At 41.1% G+C, this 23,827-nt stretch overlaps 1 protein-coding gene across 3 annotated transcripts in view; it reads left to right on the forward strand.

The window, feature by feature from the left end:
- Positions 1-23,827, forward strand: part of PTPRG (protein tyrosine phosphatase receptor type G) — a 532,225-nt gene that overhangs the window by 464,787 nt on the left and 43,611 nt on the right. For all 3 annotated transcript variants that reach the window (XM_067541509.1, XM_067541517.1, XM_067541525.1), the window contains exon 14: positions 11,970-12,061. In XM_067541509.1, the coding sequence (XP_067397610.1) occupies positions 11,970-12,061 (92 nt within the window). The remainder of the gene's footprint in view (positions 1-11,969; positions 12,062-23,827) is intronic.

Genomic DNA, 23,827 nt, shown 5'->3' on the forward strand with positions numbered 1-23,827 from the left:
AAGTATAACTTTTTTGTCATGTGCTTTATTTATAGCACACAATCACCAAGTTGATTTATCCATCCTGTCAAGTCGACTGTAATCAGCTAGAAGACAAATAAATGGGTCAACAGGTATTTCACACTAGAGTGATCTAGACAAGAAATCACAGACCTGAAACCAAAAGTCTGAGACACAGCAAACAGAGAGAATGGCAAAATGTTTCTCTATTTAATCTGTATTTTATACAGGCTTCAGCTTGCAAAATTCCTCAGTTTAAAGCACAAGAATAAAACTTGAGGAAAAATGTTACTGAGTTTCCAAGACATCAACAGAGATGGAAATTGACGGAGTGGATCTATTAGTAAAATCACAATTAGAAAGATACAACTGTGCCAAATCTACGTATCATTTAGATGGTATTCCTTACAATGGGTCAAAGTGCCGTAGCGATTGTTCTCTCTCTGTTGGTTCCAGGGCTATAATCTAATCCCTCCACTATAACGGTATTAAAATTGCTACCAGAGATCACCTAAGGATGTGAAAAGCAAATACAGATGAGGGAGAAAGATATCATGAACAGGATTATTAGGGCCATAGATATTACAAAATAGTAAAATAAGGATCAGAACCCAAAAATGGTGGACAAAATTATATGCTTTTGGGGTCAGAGTTCACTTTATGTGGCCTGAATGGAAAAGATTTCTGATACCAAGCGACTACTCCCTCGTGTCTAGTGGAGAGCAGTGAAGAAGTACCTGGCCCACCAGCTCTCTTTTTAACATTAACATTCAGAATCATTCATGTGTTCCTTGTTTAAAAGCAGCCTCCAATGCCTACTGCTTTTTACCTCCTCCCCACATCTTGAGACAGTGCCGCAGTAGCCAATGTTAAAATTGAAGGAGCAGAGATTTAAGAAATTAGTCAAAATTAAGTAGAATAAAGCCACAGAACACTGCAAATATGAACAGAAAATATATTAAAGGGTATCTGTTGCTAAGGAATCTAAAGATACAAACAATCCTACTGGTAATTAATGTAAATTATTTCAGTTCCCTATTTTGTATCTCTCTCATCTGAAACTCAGTTTTATCTTTAGTCAGGATATTCACCTCAATATGATGATTATTTTTTTAGATGTTTCAGTATACAGATTAAGGCAAATGGAAACCAATACATTACCCGTGCATGTTATATCTCTGCTCAGAAAGAATTGGTCTGGATATGAAAGTAGTTTCCAGTTCTCAGTTTAATTCAGACTGTTACACAGATCTCCTAAACAAAGGCAGAGCATCCTTTGCTACTAACTTGAAAATTCTTGCCTTTTCTGTACAATCAGGGGTCTAGTAATACATGTTTCTAAATCCCACTCTAACATTTAATGCTGTTCCTTGATCTTTCAGTCCTTTTGCATAACAAACATATTTTCCCTTAACAGGAAAACACAAGGCATTTTGAACCAAGGGATAGATCTGAAACTTCAAAGATGTCCTTGTTTCTTTTTCCTTTTTATAAATATTTTGAAAAAATGTATTCTCCCCTTTCACTCTGTGCCCTGTCTCTTTCAAGATCATTCTTGATCTTTGACTGAGATAGTATAGTCACCTGTGCCGCTTGAGGAATTAAAATATCAGCAACAACATTTGGTTGTAATATTTCTAGAATTTTTATATTGGAAAATTATCTGGCCAATGTTTATTAGGTCTGGGAAAGTGAGTAAATCCAAATAAGCATTTGCCCGTGCTTCTTAATTACACTTAGCTTTAATAATGCTTACGCTTTCTTTTTAAATTCATCTGATCTTTCTGGTTTATGAGCCTGAAATAGCTTGGATTTGTTTAAGAGGATTGCTATAGTTTGTTTAGAAAAATCTAGGTAAGGAGCAGTTGCACTTATCAACAATGGAAGTTACTGGAGAGATCCTTAATTGTTGTAAATCAGCAGAGGTCAGTTGACTTCAGTGAAGCTACGCCAGTTTAAAATGGTTGAGAATATGGCTCAATATTTCCCCACAATGTTCCATTGAGCACTAGGTTATTGTGATGTGTCCGATATTTGTTTCCTCCTAACACTTGTTAACCTTAGAATACAAGAGAGTATTAATTAGAAGTGAGTTTCCAGACATACCTCTGGCTTAGCAAGAAGAAGAGTCAATGATATATCAGCACCAGCGCCATTAAGAACAGAAACTCCAAATGTATTGATCAATAAGAGATTAATGATTCCCCAGCCCTCTGCCTCAGAGATGCAATTAACATATGAGGTTTGTTATCTGTCCCTGCATGAAGCTCTGCTTCTATACACATGGGTATGGAAAGAGATCCATCTGGACACCAAAAATTCTCTCATTTAGTGTGAGGAGCAGATTTTGTAAATTTCCTTATTGGGGTATTAGCATTAAATATTGTATTTCCTGTGTCCCCCATCAACTCTATCCATCAGGTACTATTTGAAAATGCAGACAATAAAGACTTTCTGTATTATTCACGACACTCACAAAGAAAAACCTGCCTTAAATAGTCTGAACCTGAAATATGCCAAAATAGTCTTGGGAAGATCTTCCCAGTTATCAATCCATCTTGGATCCCATTAGCAAATGGGTCTAGAAGAAAGAGGGAACTACCTTCCCATTGTATGGTTAATTGTACTGAACAAATTAAGGAGTCTGTGAGTTCCAGCTAAAGATGGCCGATGTTTTAAGAGCAAGATTAAAACTAAGCCTAAATTTTAAGTACATTTAGTTTCATGTATGTCCAGCTCCAAAAGCTGGTTTGGTGATCACCCAAGGAATACTTCAAATAAATATCAAGCGACTGTTCTGTTTTCTTATTGAAATGTAATCCTTCCAGCAGGAAAAGCAGGTCTCTTGTATTTTGGAAGCATTTACTGTTCCTCAGGTGCTCCAAGCAGAAAGGCAGTCTTTGCTTTTCACTGTCAAACGAGCCTTTTCTGAATTGCAATTTTTATAGGAAAGCTTCTGGCCCAAGTGAATCATAGTTCATGAATTAAAACATGAAAAGAATGCACCTAGTTTTTGACCTTGGACAAAAACACAGCCGCACGGACTTCAAATTTAGACATAAGTTTCCTCTTATTTTTAGGTATGTCTCCCTGGATATCTTTATAAAACTAGCTACTGTGTATGACTCATGCCAGCTCGTATTGTTGCTGGGGTTGCAAAATAAGGCCCAACTCTTGCAAGCAGATCTGTTTGGGAGGGTCTGGATGTCTGCACACAGTCCCAGTGGAATCCTGAACTTCTAGTGTTGGTACTGACAGCCTGCCCAGTTAGAGGAAGTCTTCATTGATCACAGGAGTTCTTACAATTATTGTACAGTCCTTCACTTGGATGCAAATGTAGCTGCCATTTAGAAAAAATTTAGGCTGCTTTCTGATCCCCCTACTGAATTCACTGTGTTGGAACTGAGCATTTTAAGGAACTACTTAAGTTATCATTTGCTTGGAAAAATGCCATTTCTACCCTGTGTATTACAGGTTAAAGATGCTGTAGCAAGGCAGTTTGCTAGCTTTACAACACACCCATTGCATTAAATACATCTGTGCAGATACATATACCGCATTTTTAAGACTATATTAAAATGCTACCCATAGATTTTTAAACCCTGCTTTCACCTCTGAATCAGCTGAGTGGCAATGCATATGCCTGCGAGCATATTCTCTTTCAGTGGAAAATACTGAAGAGAAAACGTCCTCAGCCATGTGTAAAACTGCCGGGTGTAATCAACACAGATGTTGCAAGATATTGATTAAAACAGGGCACAAGTCTGACTTGTCTAGCTCTGTCAAAGGTCCCAAAGATGATAATTAGTTACCAAGTGTTACCAGGGTTATTGTCATCACAAATAAGGTTTCACAATTGCCTTAGTTGTTCTCAGGGGACACTAAAAAGATGGGGGAAGGAAGCATGGACAGTGTTTATGCTGGGTTAAACTAAGATTTATCCAATTACAATTTGCAGTTGAGGAGCTTTGTAAATGCATTACATCATCGGCCACCTGGGCACTTTCTGGTTGCACAGCAGATGATGTTAGGAAGAGGGGAGAGTTTCTGAAATCAAGTTTTCTGTGCAAGTGTCATAATTGCTAAACCTCTTTAGCCATTTCAATACCTTTTTTTAAAAGGTTTATTTATTGCGCACTGATTGTTCAGCACTGTACATAAAGGGAGAAAACCCTTGACCAAAGGAGTTCACAGTCGAAGGCTATCCTGTATGATTTGTTGGTGTCAGAGGAACAAGGTTTGCAAACAAATCTCTTGTTTTTAACTTGGAGATCTCTGCATCAGACTGGGGAATATATTATTCTTGTAAATACTTGTAACCCGGTGTGGCACTGTGTCCCCCTCTAGTGGTGGCTAGGTCAGCTACTGATTGATGAGCCTGCTACAGCCTTCACTCAGAGATGTAGTATGGGCACCACTTGTGACGCCAGTGATTCTTGGTGGGTCGGCGGCAGCGGGCATTAAACTCTTTTGCTTAATGCACGAGCCTTTACTGTCTGAGCTAAAGGATTGTGCATGCCATACTGGCCAGGCATGTATTGCATACTAATTCAGCTATCCTTGTCTACCAAAATGTCACAGCTCCTGACTGCTAAATTGTTTTTTTCGGGTGGAACGTTCTAACCTTTGATGATTTCTTTAAAATGGCTCAGATCTTTAATTCTCATCCACTTCCTTTTATCCCGTTCTTTTATTACCCTGCCTTCTTCGCGAGAGTGACCATTGACGTTTACTCTTTGCTCCAAAGACACGTGCAGCAGTGCTTGTGGCAGAGAACAGCAGGCTGTGATGAGCAGACACACACTGGAGAAGGCATTCCCCGTTTTCAACTTCTATACCTTTAAATATATACTTACATGTAGGATGACCAGACAGCAAGTGTGAAAAACCGGGTTGGGGGTGGGGGGTTAAGCAGGGCTTTTTCTTATATAAGTGCCTAATATCGGGACTGTCCCTATAAAATCGGAACATCTGGTCACCCTAACTACACGGAGCTTGTCAACTCAATCGAAAACCAGCATGCCAGCTCCGGAATGCATGTGTTGTAAGATGCTGGGCCATCCTTTGCTATGTTGCTAGCCGGGTGATCCATGAAATAAGGACCTTTAGAGTTAAATAAGTGTAACTTCCCTACTACCGATAGCTCTTTTTAGAAAGGATATACAGTAAAAATAACTCTACTGTGTGATACATTGTGTCAACATAATGTACACTGTTCCTGCTCATATGACGTGCTTTGTGTGCCCCGTGTTGAATGAGAGACCTCTGTCACACAGGTCGTGAATGCTGCACACCTATAAGTCTTCCACTTAAACATTGTGCACTTTTCTCTGGCAATTCCTTGTTTGCTCCCATAGATATATATTTTGTATATATAAACCGTGCACCCCTTTGCAGTGGGGGGAAATGACTTTGCCCATTTGATGGGCATCATATGGCTTGTTTCTTTTGGCCTCTGGAAATGGAAGCTGCTTCTATACTGAGAATACGATCTGGGTGCCTCTTTAAATACCTTTAATGTCTGCAGAGAAAAACCCAAACGTTAAACTTCTTGGGCAACTTTATGATTGCTTTTGAATAGGAAAAATGACTGTAAAGGCCTGGATGCTAACTGAGCCCCAAAATGCTTTTTTTAAATTGCTAGGTAAACGAGATATATTTCTTAACATACACTGATGAAATTTTCATATCAGCAAAAGGTCTACCCAGTTAATGAGATCTGTAATGTTTTTTAGGTTACTTCATTCTTATTGCCTAATGTCTTTTAACTCTGGTTTTCTTTTCCACAAAGTGATTTCCTCTTTATTGTGAAAAGTGTAGCTTTCCCTCCAGTCTGTGGAAAGGTGATTAGCAGTGCTTGTGTGATTCTGAATGACCAAAGGACTCCGGAAAAGCAGAGGAACTGATTTAAATGAACAAGTGTTATGTATGCTCTCAAGTGTGTGTTATGAGGACTGGTGTAATTTTTTCAGCATGCTGAGAGAGAGAGAGAGAAGGTTAGCCATTAGCAAAATAATTATACAAGGAGTACTAGAGATTCCTGCTCTGTCTAGCAGAACATCCAGTTTACAAACACAGGGCCAGACAGTGAGCCCCTACTCAACCTAGTGAACACTTACTCACCCAAAGGACTCCCATTCACTTTAGTGGCACTCCTTGTGTAACAACTCACTACCGTAAGGAAAGACCCATACGAAGTGCAGTGAAAGGGACTGTGCTTTTATACCATTGTATCTAGACAAAGATTCCAGCGCATTGGCACACTGTGAAACTTCTGAAATCTGTTCAGGTATTCTTCTGGTCCTTCTGACCAGCACTGCACAAGAGAGACAAGCTGCGCGAGGTAATATCTTTTATTGGGCCAATTTTTGCTGGTGAGAGAAACAAGCTTTCAAGTTTATGAAGAGCTCTCTTCAGGTCTAGGGAAGGTGATTTCCCAGAGCAGAAGAAGAGCTCTGTGTAAGCTCAAAAGCTTGTCTCTCTCACCAGCAGAAGTTGGTCCAATAAAAGATATTATCTCACACACCTTGTCTTTCTATTTGTCTATTTTGTCTATCTATTGTCGAATATCCTGGGTCCAACACGGCTACAACAGCACTGCATTGCAGAAGAAAAGAATAACAGGCAGAAATTAGTTTGTGAGAAGAAGAAAAATCATCTTCATGAGAGAGAGACCCAGGAGAACCAACCTTACATAGATGTAATGAGAATTTTCCTCTTGTTCCAGCAGTACATTCGCTCTTTGGTTTACATGTTCCCAGGTTTACATCAATCCAGAGTTTGTGTGTGAAGGCAGCATTCTCTGTGTTACCTCTCTAGCATTTGCTTGTCTTTGATATCTTTCTGCTTCATTTGGAGGAAGTTTCTTGAGTGTGCATGTATTCCAGTTTCTTATGTCATTCTGCTTTTGAGCTGCAGGATGGTAGTTGTTGTTGTTGTTTATTCATTTCTTAAGGTTGGAAGACACTGGAAACAAAATACTCTCAGAAAATGACCATGTGAGCTCTATTGTGCCCGGTATGAAGGAGGAGAGGGCAGATGCTCCTTAGCATACAATGAAAGGACGAGTATAATATGATAGCTCCGCGCTACTCACTTATTAATATTCAGGAGATCAGTTTTGCTTCTCTGTTTTCGCTCTCTGTGGTTTTTTTAAAAGCTGGACCCAGTTTTATTGCTCATAAAAGTCGGTGACTGATGATCCTGGCTAGACGGGTGCAGATTGCAGGCTGCTGTTGTCCACACTCACATACTCTGCTCTGCCAGTGACTTTAGTCCTGATTTGCAGCACTTCTGCTCTTTCATGATCTATGGATTTTTTTTTTTTTGTCGGTTTTGATGGTGACAAATGTCCACTGACGAGTGGTGAGCCTAGTTTAAAGGGCAGAGCAGTGCAGGACTGGTACACTGGACCTCATATGTGCTCTGTCATCAGTTCCATCAGAGTCCATAATCTGCTCTCCATTTACCGCAAAACATGTAAAAATTGCTCACTGAAACTCTGAAATATTTGTATTGAAACTGAAACTGCTTGTACAGAGGCAGGGAACTAGCTCTTTCACTATCCCTGATTTAGTACCCATCATCTTTCTGGGATTTTAATCTGTTATTCTTTTATCCCAGCTCTAGAATCTGCATACAGCTTCCTATTTTTCTTTAACAGTTTCTATACCCTGCTTTTATATATCTGAAATCTAAAACTTGTTCTTGTCAGATGCTAGAAGTCCCAAAGGAGGAGAGTAATAGTATATGTCACATTTTCCATTCATGACTTTCTCACAGAGTTTCTGAAAGCTTGGGAGATTTGAATGCACAAGTTAAAGGGCAACATTAAAGGGCAACACAAAAGCAAAAATAAAAATGGAGTGAAACTCTGAACTGCATGGTAAATGCTTCCTACCCGCCACAACTCCTGAAGGGCACTCAGCAGAGAAGGAAGTTGTAATTTCCCTGAAGCTTGAGCATTGGCTGTGTAAGCAGTTGACCAACCTTCAGAAATCTTTCTGACCATGGCAACGTGACAGCTGTATTTTTGTAATGAAGAATTTTTATAGCAATTTCTCTGTCTTAGACACAAATAGGCTGTTCTTCAGCATCTGTTACGTACAGTATATTATGAATAGGTATCTTCCATCCATTTGTTTCTTCAGAATAAGCATTTATTGTCTCTACTACAAAGCAAATGCAACATCCTCCAGTATTCTGCTCACCGTGTCTGATGACTGTGATCTAGAACACAGGAACAGCTATCAGGGTTTGGATGAGGCTACCATCTCCCCCAGCATAGTGTTTTCAAGAGAAGTCAGCACCAGATGCTTCAACAGGGAAAGAACCCTGCAGTAGGTAAATTGGGATAATCTGCCATGGAATAGCACTGTAAGATAAGGCGTTGCATTCAAATTTCATGGTATAGTGCATAAACCAATTGGGAGTCAAATCCTGCTCTAGTCTCTACAGCCCGAACCCCAGGTCGCAGTGGGTCAGCGGCAGAGCCGGGAACATGACCCAGGTCTCCTGACTCCCAGTCCAATGCCCAGTTTTCTAGACCATGCTGCCTCTCAGAAAATGCATTCTAGGTTGTATGATCCATCTCCCAGTGGTGTCCATGAGCATCAGTGGCTGTGTGTGGGAGCAGGCTGGACTGCAGTAATTTACTGGGAGTTTATATAAACTACTTGGATTCATCAAGAAAGTCCCAAGTTATGGAAGGATGATTATGGGTGAAAATTGCCCCCAGAAGGGCAAGACCTGCCCATCTGCTAAGATGACCCTGTTTGACAGTCCCGTCCCAAGCTCCTCACATCCTCACACTTAGTGTCTTTAGAGTAGACTAGCACAATAGGGTTCTGGTCAATGACTAGGACTCCTAGATGCTCTTGTACCACAAATAACATATTTTACTGCACACTGCCTCTCTTTCTAGCCGTGTGAGTGTCTACAGCGGAAGTGCAAAATGCTGGAACACAGCCTAGTTACTGATGCCAGAAGCTGCTTTAAAAAAATAGTCAAAGGCGGGGTCCTGATTATTATTTAAGATTTATATTGCAATGATGCCTAACGGCCATAACCCATCTGGACCAGGCATGATGCAGATGCCAAAAAATGACAGCCCTGGATCTCCCTGAATTTGGAAAATGCCCCTTCGATTTTTTTCCATGTTTGCAGCCACTATTCTTGTGGCTGAGACAAACCACTTCAGGGCCCCTCAGTTGCCTCTCCACAATCTACCCAGATCAGCTAGTTCTGAGCAGTGCAGCTCCCATCCCCTTCAGCTAGGAGCCGAAGAAGCTCCAAGTACAAAGGACTAAGAACCAGAGTCTGTCTTCAGATCTATTCACCATTCTCCCAGTCAGAGCTGTGTGTTTGTCCTGGAGGGCAGAGTGAGGTCCTAGGAATAGAAACTAGGACTGCAAGAAAATAAAGACTGTTCTTACCTCTGGGTCATACTGCTCAAGTGCCTCATCTTGCTTTTCGATGAGAATAGAATTGAATTGTAGGCTGCTCGTGGTTTACTGATGGATAACCAAGGAAGACCATTTTGAGTTTCAAAAGCTTTTGATTTGTACAAAGTATCAAGGAATATTTATTTTGGTAAGCAAAGATGGGTCAATGACAGCTATCAATAGCCATCCAAGAAAGAGAAATGTAGATTTGTCAATTGCATGAATGACAGCAGCAAAACTCTATTATGTGAAATACTCATTTAATATATTATTACTTTTACTAATCCCTGTATATATTGCACTGTACCAAGACATGTTACTACATATTTCGTATCTTACTACATATGAGCATTATGCACATCACACAATGTAATTGTGCAACAAATTAAGCAATTTCATATATTTATTAAATGATTCTCTTGTGAGGATATAAAAGGACAATGCAATGTGGTTTTTGTTTGTTTGTTGCATATGTGAGAATAGAATACATAAATGAATTTAAAAAAATACCATTTCATATGTATCGTAAGTCCAATTCTCGCTCCCCCCAAAACCCTTAGGTTCAATAAATAAAAAAGTCTATCTTTTTATTAAACTACTATGTGGAAAATCCTATGCATTCTTAAGGCCTCAATTACCAGGAGACATCTCCATGGATTTTCTGTAGAATTTACTCAAGGGGGAAAAGTCCTGAATGCATCAAAACCACGAACATTTTGCCTGTTTCATATTCATACTTTCTTCCCTTGTGTGTGACTGATTTATTCTGCTCTGTGCCCCCAGGGTGCCCATTGTCCAAAGAAAAGGCTGCCAAAAAATAAAGGAATTCCCTTTTTGCTTTTTTTAAAAAAAAGAAGCAGAGTTGAAGAGGAAAATGAACTAATTCCTTTAAATGTCACGCAATATGTCATGCATCTTGGATTCTTGTGTATGATTTCACCCTACGGTGTTCCCTAGCAAAGTACACTTACCATATAAATAACTCTGATACAGTACAAGACACTCTCCCTGAAAAGAACAACCTGCTTCAAGAAATCCATGCCATGCTGTGAAATGTGATCTTTTCTGGTTGTATATTCAATAGTATATGTGAGCTTATATGTCTCATACTTTTATTATTTACAGAGTGCCATAACTAGTATGGTACTACTATGCAAACAGGACCTGTAGGGATCTTGGGTTCTTTCAGAGACCTGTTTTGCATTTAGGCATCGTTTTGATTTTTTTCAGTGACTTCTTAGCATGCTGGTTTGTATCTGTGATGAAACAATGGGAGCATAAATTAGTTTGACAATGTCAGCACAGCAGGCTATATAGAGTGGGCAGAATACAATGTCCAGAATTACAGAAAAGCACATGACAAGGCAGAAAGTTACAAGCCATTACATGCAAATATTTTTCAGCAGGAGAAACAATTCCCACAAAGAGGCAGTTAATCAGGGCTGTGTTCTCACTCCATACAGGTGTTGAGGAGCCGTTCGGTAAGAGATGGGGGATCTTTATGGTAGGGCAAGGCTATTGTTAAGAGCCCCTGCCAGATGAGAGCAGACCCTTCTCTCGTCACAAGAGCTGCTCACACTGAGCAAGGCTCATTAAATATTCAGTTCCAGCCTCAAGCAGCTCATTAAGTCAGCAATGAGCAGTGACGCTGAGGTTGGAAAACCCTGCCTCAGTTAACATCACCATGCAGAAGCTTCTTGGATCTCTTGATTCTCATCTGCTCAGTGCCTTCTCTATGATGACCAGCTTGTGTTCTCTGCTTTGCATTAAATACAGGTAAAAAGAGTGAGGTGGATTTAAGTCCTTCTTTCAGGGTTTCTAGCATGGTTTCAGTATTTGACTTGTCCTTCTTGGGCCTTTTCAGAGACAACTTCTGGGGCCCATTCTAAGCATTTGTTGGATTTTCTATAGTGGCATCTGTGATGCAGTGTTAGCAGGAGGTTGTGAAGGGGATTGTACAGGTTTAGAGCTTATAGAAATAAAGTTTGTTACTGCTGAAACTGTAATTTTCATAGCAGGGCAGCAGGATAACATGCAGGAGTTACATATTCTGTGTTAGATACTACCCACTGTAACACAGCATAACGTTTTACAGTAGGTGCATATTCCCTTGAAACATTTTGCTTTAATTTGATTTGAGAACTGATCCACAGCACAGTGCAAGTTTCTTTCTGAATCGTGTATTTGAAATCTATAATATCTCAAATACTAAACTTTTGGGGCTTTATTTAATGTGAGCTTTAGCGATATTTATTGCTTTATCACAATAGTATGCTCCTAAATGTATAGGGGGCATGTATATTTCTAGTGAGCATGTGTCAGGTATCAGTGAATTAAATTTAGATTGAAAGCACAATTGTAATTATGTACAACTTAAATGTGTTTTCACTAATGAGCATTTAAAACTGTAACATCTGGCATTGTGAACTAGAAATGGAAAGGCAGAACATATGCAAAAGTTTTTCACTGAGCTTTTTAATACTGTTTTTCATCGCACTTAATTTTTTTCTGTTCCTTTTTTAACAGAAAGTGTTTTCAGACGGCTCATTTCTATGTGGAGGACAGCAGCTCACCTCGAGTGGTCCCTAATGAGACCATTCCCATTATACCTATCCCAGGTAAGGCAGGCCTAACCTCCTGTTCATTCTTCAATTAATTCATGCTTTTATGGACAGGTTCTAGTTTAATTACGTGGATGCGATAGAGTTGTGTTTGTGACAGGAGTATGATTTTTCTTTTACATTTTTACAGAGGTTTGCAATGTCAGTGCTGTTTCATGAAAATTAACTTGCTTTGCAGTTTGATCTGAGTGTAAATATTGTGCATTCATCAGACAATTCATCCAAATGGTTTCAACTAAAAATTCCAGAATAACTTTTAAATGTCAAGAACAAAAGTGATATCTCTTAAAAATAGCAATGCATGGTATCCAGTCTAGAACTGAATACAGAGTGAGGGCCAATTATGGAGTCTGGCATAAGCAACTCCATTGGCTTCAGCTGAGGGCAGTAGGACTGCTCTCATTTACATCAGGTGCAGTTTTGGCCTTCGCTATTTTACCAGAAGAGAGAGGGGAATTGCGCATACGTAAAGCACTAAAAGTATAATTCACAGCCATTTGTTAGCTTTCTAATTTTCAAGATATCAAAGACCAAATTCTTCTCTCAGTCACACTGCAGTGGAGCTGAAAGCGTGTCTTTTTCATTGGTATTTTCAAGTATCATCAGCTGCACAAGCAACGAGAGTCCTGTAGCACCATAAAGACTAACAAATATCTGTGGACATAAACTTTCGTGGGCTGCAACCCACTTCGTCAGATGCATCCCACGAAAACCCGCGTGGGTTGCAGCCCACGAAAGCTTATGTCCACAGATATTTGTTAGTCTTTAAGGTGCTACAGGACTCCGGTTGTTTTTGCTGTATACAGACTAACACGGCTACCCCTCTGGAACTTATCAGCTGCACAGAATTCTTTACCCCCTTCGACAACGATGACAAAAAAAACTTTAAAGTTTCTTGATGTTGGAATAGCCTTGGCAGTTGCTACCTTGCTTGGTATTATTCAGTCTCATTGACAGGACTAAAATAAACATCATGTTATAATGACATTAGTTTCACAAAGGAAACTTCATTTGTTGTGACATGATGACGTGTCTTTGTTTTCTTCTCGTTTTCTGTCCTCGTGGTTTGGCAGTTCTACGCTTCAGACTGCAACTCTTACATGAATCTGAATGAAAACTTTCAAAGATGCCTCTAGCACTCTAGAAAAAGACACTGGAGAAATATGCTCTCTGGAAAGGGAAAAGCATCTAGTTATATTTTCTGTAATTGCATTCAGTAGAAATGTGTATCTAATCTTCATGGGGTATGTCTTCATTGGCGGCAGCAAATTCTCTGCCATCCGATCGATCTATCTGGATCGATTGAGTGGTCAGTGAAGACCTGCTCAATCGATCCGGAAGTCGACGCAATAAAACCATCCCCTCAAGCGGCGTAGCGCTGTGTCAACGGGAACACATTTCCTCTCGGCGCAGCGCAGTGAAGACACCATGTAGAAGAGGAGTTACACAAGCTACTCTGTGTAGCTTGCGTAACTCCCATCGACTGCCGCCGAATCTCCAGGTAAGTGTAGACCTGGCCTAGGGTGAGAGATTCAGAAGCACCTAAGGGAGTTAACATGGAATATTAGGCAGCTTGTGTCACCGTCAGTATTAGTGTGAGTCCTCTACCTCTCTGTATAAACGAACAACAGTGCAACTATCAACTCTCTTCATTGGTGTGACGTGTGTGGAGACACGTGATTTCACTAAGAAGGAGCCATTCTTCCCTCTCTCTGTAGTAGTAGAGTGGGAGGGGGCATTTCCATCCTAGAAATGGGTGTTCATAAAAGAACTTGAATAGCCTGGGAGATTTTTCCCCCCTCTCCTCTCCACATCAGAGACAAACAAATCTGCAATTTAGGTAAAAATAGAAAGAGCCCTTCCTATCTGTGCTACTCCTGCAATGCTCATTGCCCTGCCTCGCCCAATCTCCACATGTGGTGCCTCCTTAGAATGGCTGGGAAGTGCTGCGGGTATATATTGGATTGTCGTCCATGCAAAGCTGTATCTAAACAAGGTGGATTAGGAACAGAATCATTTTTGTTAATCATTTTTGTTGCCCTTCTCTGTATCTTTTCCAGCTCTAAGGTAGTGGAATTTTCTCTAATATTTTCTTGGTCTAATATTTAACTGTGCAGAGGAAACATTTGAAGATATGACCTTGTGGAAATTTTCCCTGGCAGCCTCATGTTCCTTTGGGATCCCCCTGGCTAAAGAACCAAAGTCCTGCCAAGCTCCAAACACAGAGATATTTGCACACTGGCCCCAGGACAATACAGATTCTAAATCCCCTCTCATTCAATGCTGCTTCGCTGCTAGGAAAAGCCATGGGACTCTGAACTTCTGCTGGCTAGTTCTGTTCCACAGTGCTTCTAACTCGTCTCTTCTTTCACTGGCTCTGCTCAGCACAGAGTCCCTGAGACTGGCAGAGCAGCTGGGTTGGTCTGGAGGAGATGGAAATACGGGGAAGAGTTGAACAAGGCTGTAAGGGGGCATGTGGAGAAGGGGGAGCTGAGTGCAGGCAGGCAGAAGGGGGAAGCGGGTGCAGGCAGGAGGACAAGAAGGACTTGGCACAGATATCTCGGCTCCTCAGTTCACCAGGCAGCAGGGGGGCCATTTGGGAGGAAGGATTGGAGGATGTGAAAGGCACGGAGAGTGAGCTGGGATATGGAGGGCCAGTGGGGGTTGGCAGAGGCATCAGGTGGTCAGCCTAATTTTGGGATGATGGGGAGCTGAGCAAGGATTTGTTGGAATCTGGGATGATTGAGAGTTGGGTGCTGGGAAAAGGGGGCCCAGCATGGGTAGTTAGAATCTGATATTACTCAGACTTGCACAGAGAGGTCCTGGCCCATGCTTAGGGCTCCTTGGCACGTTGGTAATACCAGTAATAAAAAAAGTTAATGCAACGGTCTTTGTATGTGGACTGTGTCCTCATTAGACCACTTGGGACTGACATGGTTTCCTCATCACTGAGCGGCCTGGAAAGCTGACATCCTGCACACAAAACCCAACCTCTTCCTCTGCCGTGGAAGAGCTGGTGCCATGGTCCTGAACGTTCTGGCGAAGGCCATTTCTTTTTTTACAAACAAAAAAGCAATTGTGAAAAGACCCTCGAGTTCTGTTAGAGGCACTACAGCCTAAAAGAGGGTAGATGCATCAACTCTTCATTTGTGGTGGATTTTTCTCTCGTTGTCTGTCCCGATTTACTAACATTTTCTTAATCAAATACATTCAGATAAAGAGAGCTTGCCACTTTGATGAAGAATGGCATCTCCACTGAGGTAGGGGAAGATCTCAGCGAATATGTTCAATCCACAGGTTTACTAGGTATAATAATATTAATAACTTTCACTTTACATTGTAGCTTCCACCTGAAGATCTTAAAGCATTCTATGCACATGAATTAATTAATCCTCCCGATACTTCAGTGAAGAAGGGTGTGGTAAGCCTATTTTACAGATGGGTAAACTGAGGCACATAGTGGTTACGGGCCAGCATTTCAGAGATACTCAGGTGCATAAAGATGGAGATAGGAGCCTAACTCCCATTGAAATCAATGGGAGTTAAGCATCTATCTGCATATTTAAGTGCCTAAATAATTGAAAATCTGGTCCCAAGTGACCTGTGTAAGCTGACATAGCAAGTCAGTGGCTGAGCTGGGAATCATAGAATCATTGAAGATGAGGGTTGGAAGGGACCTCAGGAGGTCGTCTAGTCCAACCCCCTGCTCAAAGCAGGACCAACCCCAACTAAACCATCCCAGCCAGGGCTTTGGTAAGCTGGGCCTTAAAAACCTCTAAGGATGGAGATTCCACCACCTCCCTAGGTAACCCATTCCAGTGCTTCACCACTCTCCTAGTGAAAACGCTTTCCTAATATCCAACCTAGACCTGCCCCACCGCAACTTGAGACCGTTGCTCCTTGTTCTGTCATCTACTACCACTGAGAACAGCTTAGCTCCATCCTCCCTGGAACCCCCTTTTTAGGTAGTTAAAGGCTGTTATCAAATCCCCCCTCATTCTTCTCTTTTGCAGACTAAACAAGCCTAGTTCCCCCAGCCACTCCTCTTAAGTCATGTGCTCCAGCCCCCTCATCATTTCCGTTGCCCTCTGCTGGACTCTCTCCAATTTGTCCACATCCTTCCTGTAGTGGGGGGCCCAAAACTGGACACACTACTCCAGATGCGGCCTCACCAGTGCCAAATAGAGGGGAATAATCATTTCCCTCAATCTGCTGGCAAGGCTCCTACTAATACAGCCCAATATGCCATTAGCCTTCTTAGCTAGAAGAGCACACTGTTGACTCATCTCCAGCTTCTTGTCCACTGTAACCCCAGCTCCTTTTCTGCAGAACTGCTGCCTAGCCAGTCGGTCCCCAGTCTGTAGCAGTGTATGGGATTCTTCCATCCTAAGTGTTGAACCGCCTCAGATTGCTTTTGGCCCAATCCTCCAATTTGTCTAGGTCACTAAGTCTTCTATCCCTACCCTCCAGCATGTCTGCCACTTCCCCCATCTTAGTGTCATCTGCAAACTTGCTGAGGGTGCAATCCACTCCATCTTCCAGATTATTAATGAAGATGTCAAACAAAACCGGCCCCAGCACTGATCCGTGGGGCATTCCACCGGTGACCGGCTGTTACTAGATACCGAGCATTGATCACTACCTGTTGAGCCCAACGATCTAGCCAGTTTCCTATCCACCTTATAGACCATTCATCCAGCCCGTACTACTTTAACTTGCTGGCAAGAACACTGTGGGAGACCAGATCGAATGCTTTGCTAAAGTCAAGATACCTATAGAACAGAGCTCAGGAATGCTAAGCCCTGTGCACTAACCACTAGACTCCATTTCCTCCAATGGGAAAATAGAAATGGAGCATGAGAAGGGCACTGAAGTCCATTAGGATTGGCCAGACCTCATCTAAACACTTGTCCTTTGCACAGGCATAGAAAAAACCTGCTCCCTCATCCCCCAGTCTACCTGCTAACAAATGCCATTTCTCCTCTGATATCAGCTGCAGCTCCCATGCAGCCATCCGACTGAAATGCTTTAAAAAGGTTAAACAGCAAAACCCTCCTTGGATTAACTTGTAACTCTGATTGGAAAAAGAAGTTGCTTTTTGAACATTTTCCTCCAGAAGCTGCCAGAGAGCGTGAGAAAATCTTACTTGCCATATTGATCCTAGAAGTAAAATATAAGTTGCATTTTCATGAGAGTGAGTTCTTCAAAGTAACCTTACTAGCGTCTGATATTCTGGCTGTACCTTTTTAAGACATTTAAATATGTCCCCAGGGAGCTATGCATCTATTTCCTTGGATTTAGTGGACCAAATTCCACTCTCAATTACACACACACACACAGCACAATTGAAGGCTATTTAGCTCAATGTGTGTGAAAATGTATAACAGCTTTTCCAAGACCCACTGTTTCTCTGCTCTGAGAACTCTAAAATCACTGGCAACCTCTTAATATACTGCCAATAACTCCTACCATATAATAGAGCTTTGCAGGTCCACAAGCAGAAAAATAATCTAATAGAGGAGTGATTTTACCCATTTTCTGCCTCACTTCCCTCTGCTGAAATGTACTTAATTGTTGAGCGTGAAACCATCTAACCCATAGGCATGCACTTATCTATGCAAATTTTGCCCAGAAACCCAAACCCCTTATCATAATTCATAATTATCTGCATTGCTTGATCTAGAGAAACATAGGACAAAGGAGAGATCATTAACTGAGTCACCCTCTGGCTATTACAAGCGAGGTATGAATCTAAACTCAGCATGAATCTGATTTAGGATCAGCCCCAAGGGGTGTAATGCACTTATAATCACATGGCAGATTTCTTAGACACACCTGCCACCCTGTTAATTATTATCCCAACTTCTCTCTCTTCCTCTCCTCAATCAGTGAATTTTGGATAGGTCTACGTCATCTTTCCTTTGGATCTTCTTGTTACAGACATCTAATCATGGTAAATGTTTCCTGTTTCCATTCTTTTTCCTGTTTTCCAAGTGGGTTGGCATCTACTGCAAGTTGCTGATGGAATTTCTGGACTTGTCCTCTTTTGGTAGGGCCCCACAACTAACAGGAACAGCTAATCCTCTAAAGAGAAGTTTTTCCTAGAATTCGCAGTCATGACTGCAAACCACACACTCTGGAATAGCTCTTCTGTAGTCAAAAGGCAGGCCCCCCTGCCAGTTCCCATTTTACTCATGTCCCAAGACCTGAGCCAGTAAAGAAAGCAAAGGTACCATTGGCATAACATACAATCGATAGCCGGTAGTGGAGCCACTTCTTCCATTTCTACCACATCCTCTTCCTTCTTGATCAAGTATTTTGTAGCGTTTTCTCCCCCTCTGCAGTGAGCGTGTTGGGCTTGTGCTGACTTCGGTGATCTCTAGATGAGGCCTCAGGAGTGTAAGAATTCCTGTCCTAGGAATGGGAGTTTTGTCACTGGGTTTAATAGAAGCAGGTTCAAGCCTTTAGTTTCTGAGCTCAGTGCGGATGCCCCTGAAGGATTAGTAAAATGCATGCTTGGCTCTATGGCAAAAGAGACTACGCCTATCCGATTTTACCACAGCCCAATTACCATAAAGACTGGCTCATTGAGGCTGTTACTTAATCTAAATGTATTAAGCCAGATGTTCTTCAAGGTTTCTGGTCTAAGTAGGAATGTCTCGTTGTGATGCCAGTCGCTTTGTATCCCATGCTGAATTTACGTGGTCAAGTTAAAGAAATCCAGTTTACAAAAACCATTGGTGGTAACATCAATGTTCTCAGGCCTCGGACTATAGTGATATTTGCTAATCAGATGTTTTCTGGTTAACTCAGATTGTTTTCAATGGATTGTAGAGGTCCTGAATAACATAATAGATTTTTAAGTCATCAGCAGATATGCCTGTGAGGTCAACATGCTTCATCTTCAAGTATGTATCAGTGTGGATAGGTGTGCATGTGCCTCATGTACGGGAAACGAGAGACTTCTTGAGTAGCAGTGTCTGTCAGGGCTGCGCATGTGCCTTGTGCCTCCTCGTTTCTCCCTGCGTGAGAGCATGAAGAGCAGAGAGGCCCCCGCACAGTTCCCTCTTCCTGTCAATGGCAGGGAGATGGAATCTGGTGAGGGTCCAACCTGCTCATTGTTAGCTTCAGCTAAGCCTTCTGAATTTGATGACCTTCATCTTCAATTGCTGTGATCATGTCAACCCATCTTGACTGAATATTGCTCCTCTCTCTCCCCATACAAACTCTGTCTGTACCAGGGCTCCCTAACAGGGTGGATTCAAAACCTGCAGGCTTCATACCCTGCCCATCCTCTGATGGGCTAATCCCCTTAAAAGATGAACATAGCAGGTGCCTCTTCTGTTGCAGGAAAATGCACATTCCTAGCAGATGCTTGGAGAGCCTATTATTTCCTGCTGTGTAAGTCACAAGATGTAAGGTCTAAATTACACCTTCTGGAACAATCTGTGAAGGTGCCATCAGCACATGAGGAGACAAGGTCCAAGACCCTGCCAGTGGACAAGTCAGCGTCATCCAGCACTCCGTCCAGCAGACAGACTATCTCCAAAATACCTTCTTCTCTGGGGGTCTCAAGAACTCCTATATGCCTTCCCACCGATTTCTTTGATTCCCCAGGATTGTGTCCAAGATCGGGAGGGCTTAGACTACAATCATCCTGATATCCTCTTACTGGCTGAGATGTTTTGGCTGTCATGCCTGCTACAGATGACCATGAGACCTACAGGCCTGCCTGGACACAGTATCTCAGAACCAAGGATAGAATTTGCACCCAGGCCTGCAGTTGTTGCACATGATGGCTTGGATGTTGGCTGATTGTGCAGTACTGAGAGAGACTTCTCCTTTCAGGTCCAAAACATTCTCATACAAAGCAGGAATCCGTCCATCAGAAAAAATCTCTCCTCACAAAGGAAATTATTTTCTATATGGGCAGTCCAAAACAATCTGGACCCTGCGGAGGTGCCAATTCCATAGATGCGCTTGGAACACGCAGGACAGCCATTCAATTTTCTATCTGGCAGAAATATCGATGTATCATGCTCTGGCACAGTTGCTTTGATCTTTTCACAGCCAACGGTATCTAAATTCTTTACAGGCCTCCCTCCTTACAGTTAGAAACCCAGCTCCCACAGGGGCCCTCAGTGCCGTCTTCCTGAAACTCTTGGACTTCCCCTTGGAATCACTGTCAGAATGTTCCATGTGCCATCTTGCTATTAACGGCTCTTTCTGATGGCCATCACCTCAGCTCACAGAGTCAGTGAGCTCTCTGGGTCTCCTTAAACGCTCTTATGGCTGGACCTCTGGACACAGTCTTTCATGGGGACAAGGTGCTGCTTAGACCATACCCCAAGTTCAACCCTGAAGTGGTGTTGGACATTCACCTAAAACAATCTGTTACCTTGACAATCTTCTTTACGAAGCCACACTCAACACTGAGAGAGAGAAGAAATGAGCCACCAGAGCTTTATGGTATTACCTTAGTAGGACCAAGCCACTTTGCTTTCACTGTGGCCATTTCTGGCTCATCCAGAAGCTAAATCATCTTGTCACAGAACTTCCAAAGTGCATCATGCACTGTATTTCCACCTCTATCCTCTGGCTAGTCAGCATTTTCCTTTGAACATCAAGGCATACTCCACCAAAGCACAGGCTGCATCTATCACCTGCTTCAGAAGTGTGCCTATTTCTGAGTTGTGTAAGGCTGCAATGTAGGGTAACCCACTGACTTGTGTGAAACATTATGCCCTCAACATGCCTACCAGGCCAAGGCATCAAGTTCAGGAAAGCAGTACTGCAATCACTGTTCAACTGATACAGCTGAAACTCCTCACTCCCACCATCCATGGAGGACACTTGATAGTCACCTACAGTGGGATTCATATTGGCACATGCTTGCAGAAGAAAGAACAGTCACTTGCCTTCAATAACTGGTTCTTTGAGATGTGGTGGAGTACAGATTGCATGACCAATCTAAAAGCAGCAAAGCACAACACAGAAACTTGCAAAACATTTCTTCCTTCCTGATTTCCATCCCTGGAAAATATTTCAAGTAAAAACTAAAATGCAAATTTATTCTAATAACGAACAAAGTTTTGCATTTAAAAATACTTTGGTAGCACATTCTGACACCATGTCTCGTGTTGAGTAATACCTTGCTAAACAAGTATTCCAACTGAAATTAATAGGATCACTCTTGAAGTAAAGTGCCACTCAGTATAAGTAGGAGGATAAGAATCTGGCCCTTAATGTTTTATATAATGTAAATATTACTTCCTTCTTTTACATGCTGTACCCACAATGAAAAAAAACAACTGCTTCACCTTTTTGTGATGTGTCTAGAAAGGTTAATCAGCTTGTGGCCTATGCCTGCATTCCTTGCGCATCCAAACTCCTACGGAAGATAATGGGAATTCCAGTTGTGCAAAAAATGTGCTATCGAGTCCTTGGAGAGCATGTATAACATTTATATTATGTTCAAATAAGAATATACATGTAAAACACAACTAGTAATAAAACTAAATGTTTTAAACAAATCCAACAAATGACTGTAGGCTGGGAAGAAAATTTCAGTACTTGCTTTCAAATGTTAAGTCCCAAATGCAGCCTACACTTACGCATGCGCTCAACTTTAAATGCCTGAGTATTCCGATTTCAATGTTTGTATAGTGCCTAGAACAAAAGGGTCGTAATCGTAGGTTCTACAATAACACAAACAATAAATAAGAATGAGATTTGTCACATGCTCATAAAGTTAGTAAAATAATGTGGAATGTGTATGTTACTAGAAAGCTTGCATGATTTCATTCTGTTGAGCCAAAGTTAGTACAATGGATTTGGTTGCATCTTTCTGGCTTTAAGGGGAAAAGGTCAGTTGGATTGCAGTTTCATTTATAATGAATGATGACCTAATCTAAGATTTGTACATGCAGTTTTAAAATTCAGATTTCATTATGACATGTGTATAGTTTTTGTAATTAACATTGTCCTTCATGTTTGTGATTGGCATGTGGTTAATAGTGCTATATTAGATTAAATCTTTAAACAAGTGAGATTAATGTAACTGCACTACTGCATATCTTATTTTACATATTCTGCTTTTCTTTACTTTATTACACATTACTGCTGTATCAGAAAACTGCCCTAGTGCGCTCATTTGATTTGATTATAAAATGTAGATAATAATAGTTTTGCTGAGAGGTATTTTGTGCAATATTTCCAATATGCTGAAACATCAAGACCCCAAGTGTGAATATTTTCATATTAAATCTTTTTTTTGCCTTTTTCATTTTGAAAGACATTGTTCATAAACCAATAATAATTGGTACATGCTTACATTTTGAATAACAGAAAAGTTAAAAAGGAATTGTGCCCCTTGACAATTATAATTTATCTTAATAATTCTAAGGTCACTGACTTCAGCAGGGTGCCAACATTTAAAGGGTTTTCAGCATGTAGTTCAAACTCTGGGGATGACACCAGCTGGGTTGCCCTATTTTATTATTTATGCAGATACGATCTATCTAGAAAAGATCCACTGATAGTTTAGGAATATTAAAGCCACTTCTGTGACTTTATTTTACCCTAAACAAATTGCCTAATCTTTCTGGCTCTTTTTGTATTGCAAGAAAATATGATCTACCAGAAAAGTGCAGAATTCTGAGGGATGCGCTAACATTTCTATTGCATCCTTATTTTAAATGCTTTAACCAATCAAGTCATTCTATTGCTGAACTAAATCTACCCCACACATATATAAATACACTTCAACTAGACTTAAACTAAAGGTTTAGAGAATATTAAAGGCTAGATTGCAAATACTTAGGCAATGTTAGCATTAAGATTGCACGTGAAATGTCAACTCCCCTGTGTGTACACTTTGCAATACAGTCATCAGTTATATGATCTGTACTGTTTCTAATATCTCTTTTCACAGCTTTAAATTCAAATTCTTCTATTCTAAAATGGTCCAAAATATCTTTGTAGACTTAGACCTTTTTATATAAGTTCTTGTCTCTTGAAGGGGTGAAATCCTGACCTTATGGAAGTCAGTGGGACCAGGATTTGACCCAAGGTATATATTTAACGGTATACTTGCACCCATGTACAATTATTTTCTACCAGCAGCATTTCAGGCAGTGCAGCAGTTAACAGTAAGGCTATCTCAACAGCAAGCAAGCTACACAGCTAATTCAGCTGTGGCATATATATATAAAAGCAAGTTTCCATAATTGCTCTGTCACGTACTTAATATGTAATATTGGGTACCCCTTTCCTATAAATGACTTTTAGGGATTCAGTTTTCTGACATACACAGTAACACATACTACATGTTAGATACAAGTCTAGGTATATCTTGCACCATCAGGAGTTCTTCTGCACATCTCTTTTTGAAATGAAACATTGTGAAGCCCGCAGAGCATTAATTAAAACGCAGGGCTTAGTAAAAACATTGCTTTCTGGAATCACACCCAGTGTGTGTGTCCTGATCCCTTCAAAAGAAAAAGAAAAGAAACAAAAATCAAGTCCATAAAGCTAGGATACCTCTCAGAGACGGCAGCATTGGGTACCAGCTTTATGATCAAGTAGTTTATGAAATGCAAGTGAATATCATTCATACCCACAACATTAGCCATTCAGGCTCCTTTTGTGGCAGGGGTGGGAGGAAGTAAGTTTCATTATCCCCCTCTCAAATTCATTCAGCATCAGAATGCCCATGCATGCAGTAGTTCCCTACAGAGCTTCTCAAAGTCGCTCCAGAATCGA

The sequence above is a fragment of the Emydura macquarii genome, unplaced genomic scaffold (assembly GCF_026122565.2).
Source record: "Emydura macquarii macquarii isolate MOO-44397 ecotype Brisbane River unplaced genomic scaffold, CSIRO-AGI_Emac_v2 contig_71, whole genome shotgun sequence".
Lineage (NCBI taxonomy): Eukaryota > Metazoa > Chordata > Testudines > Chelidae > Emydura > Emydura macquarii.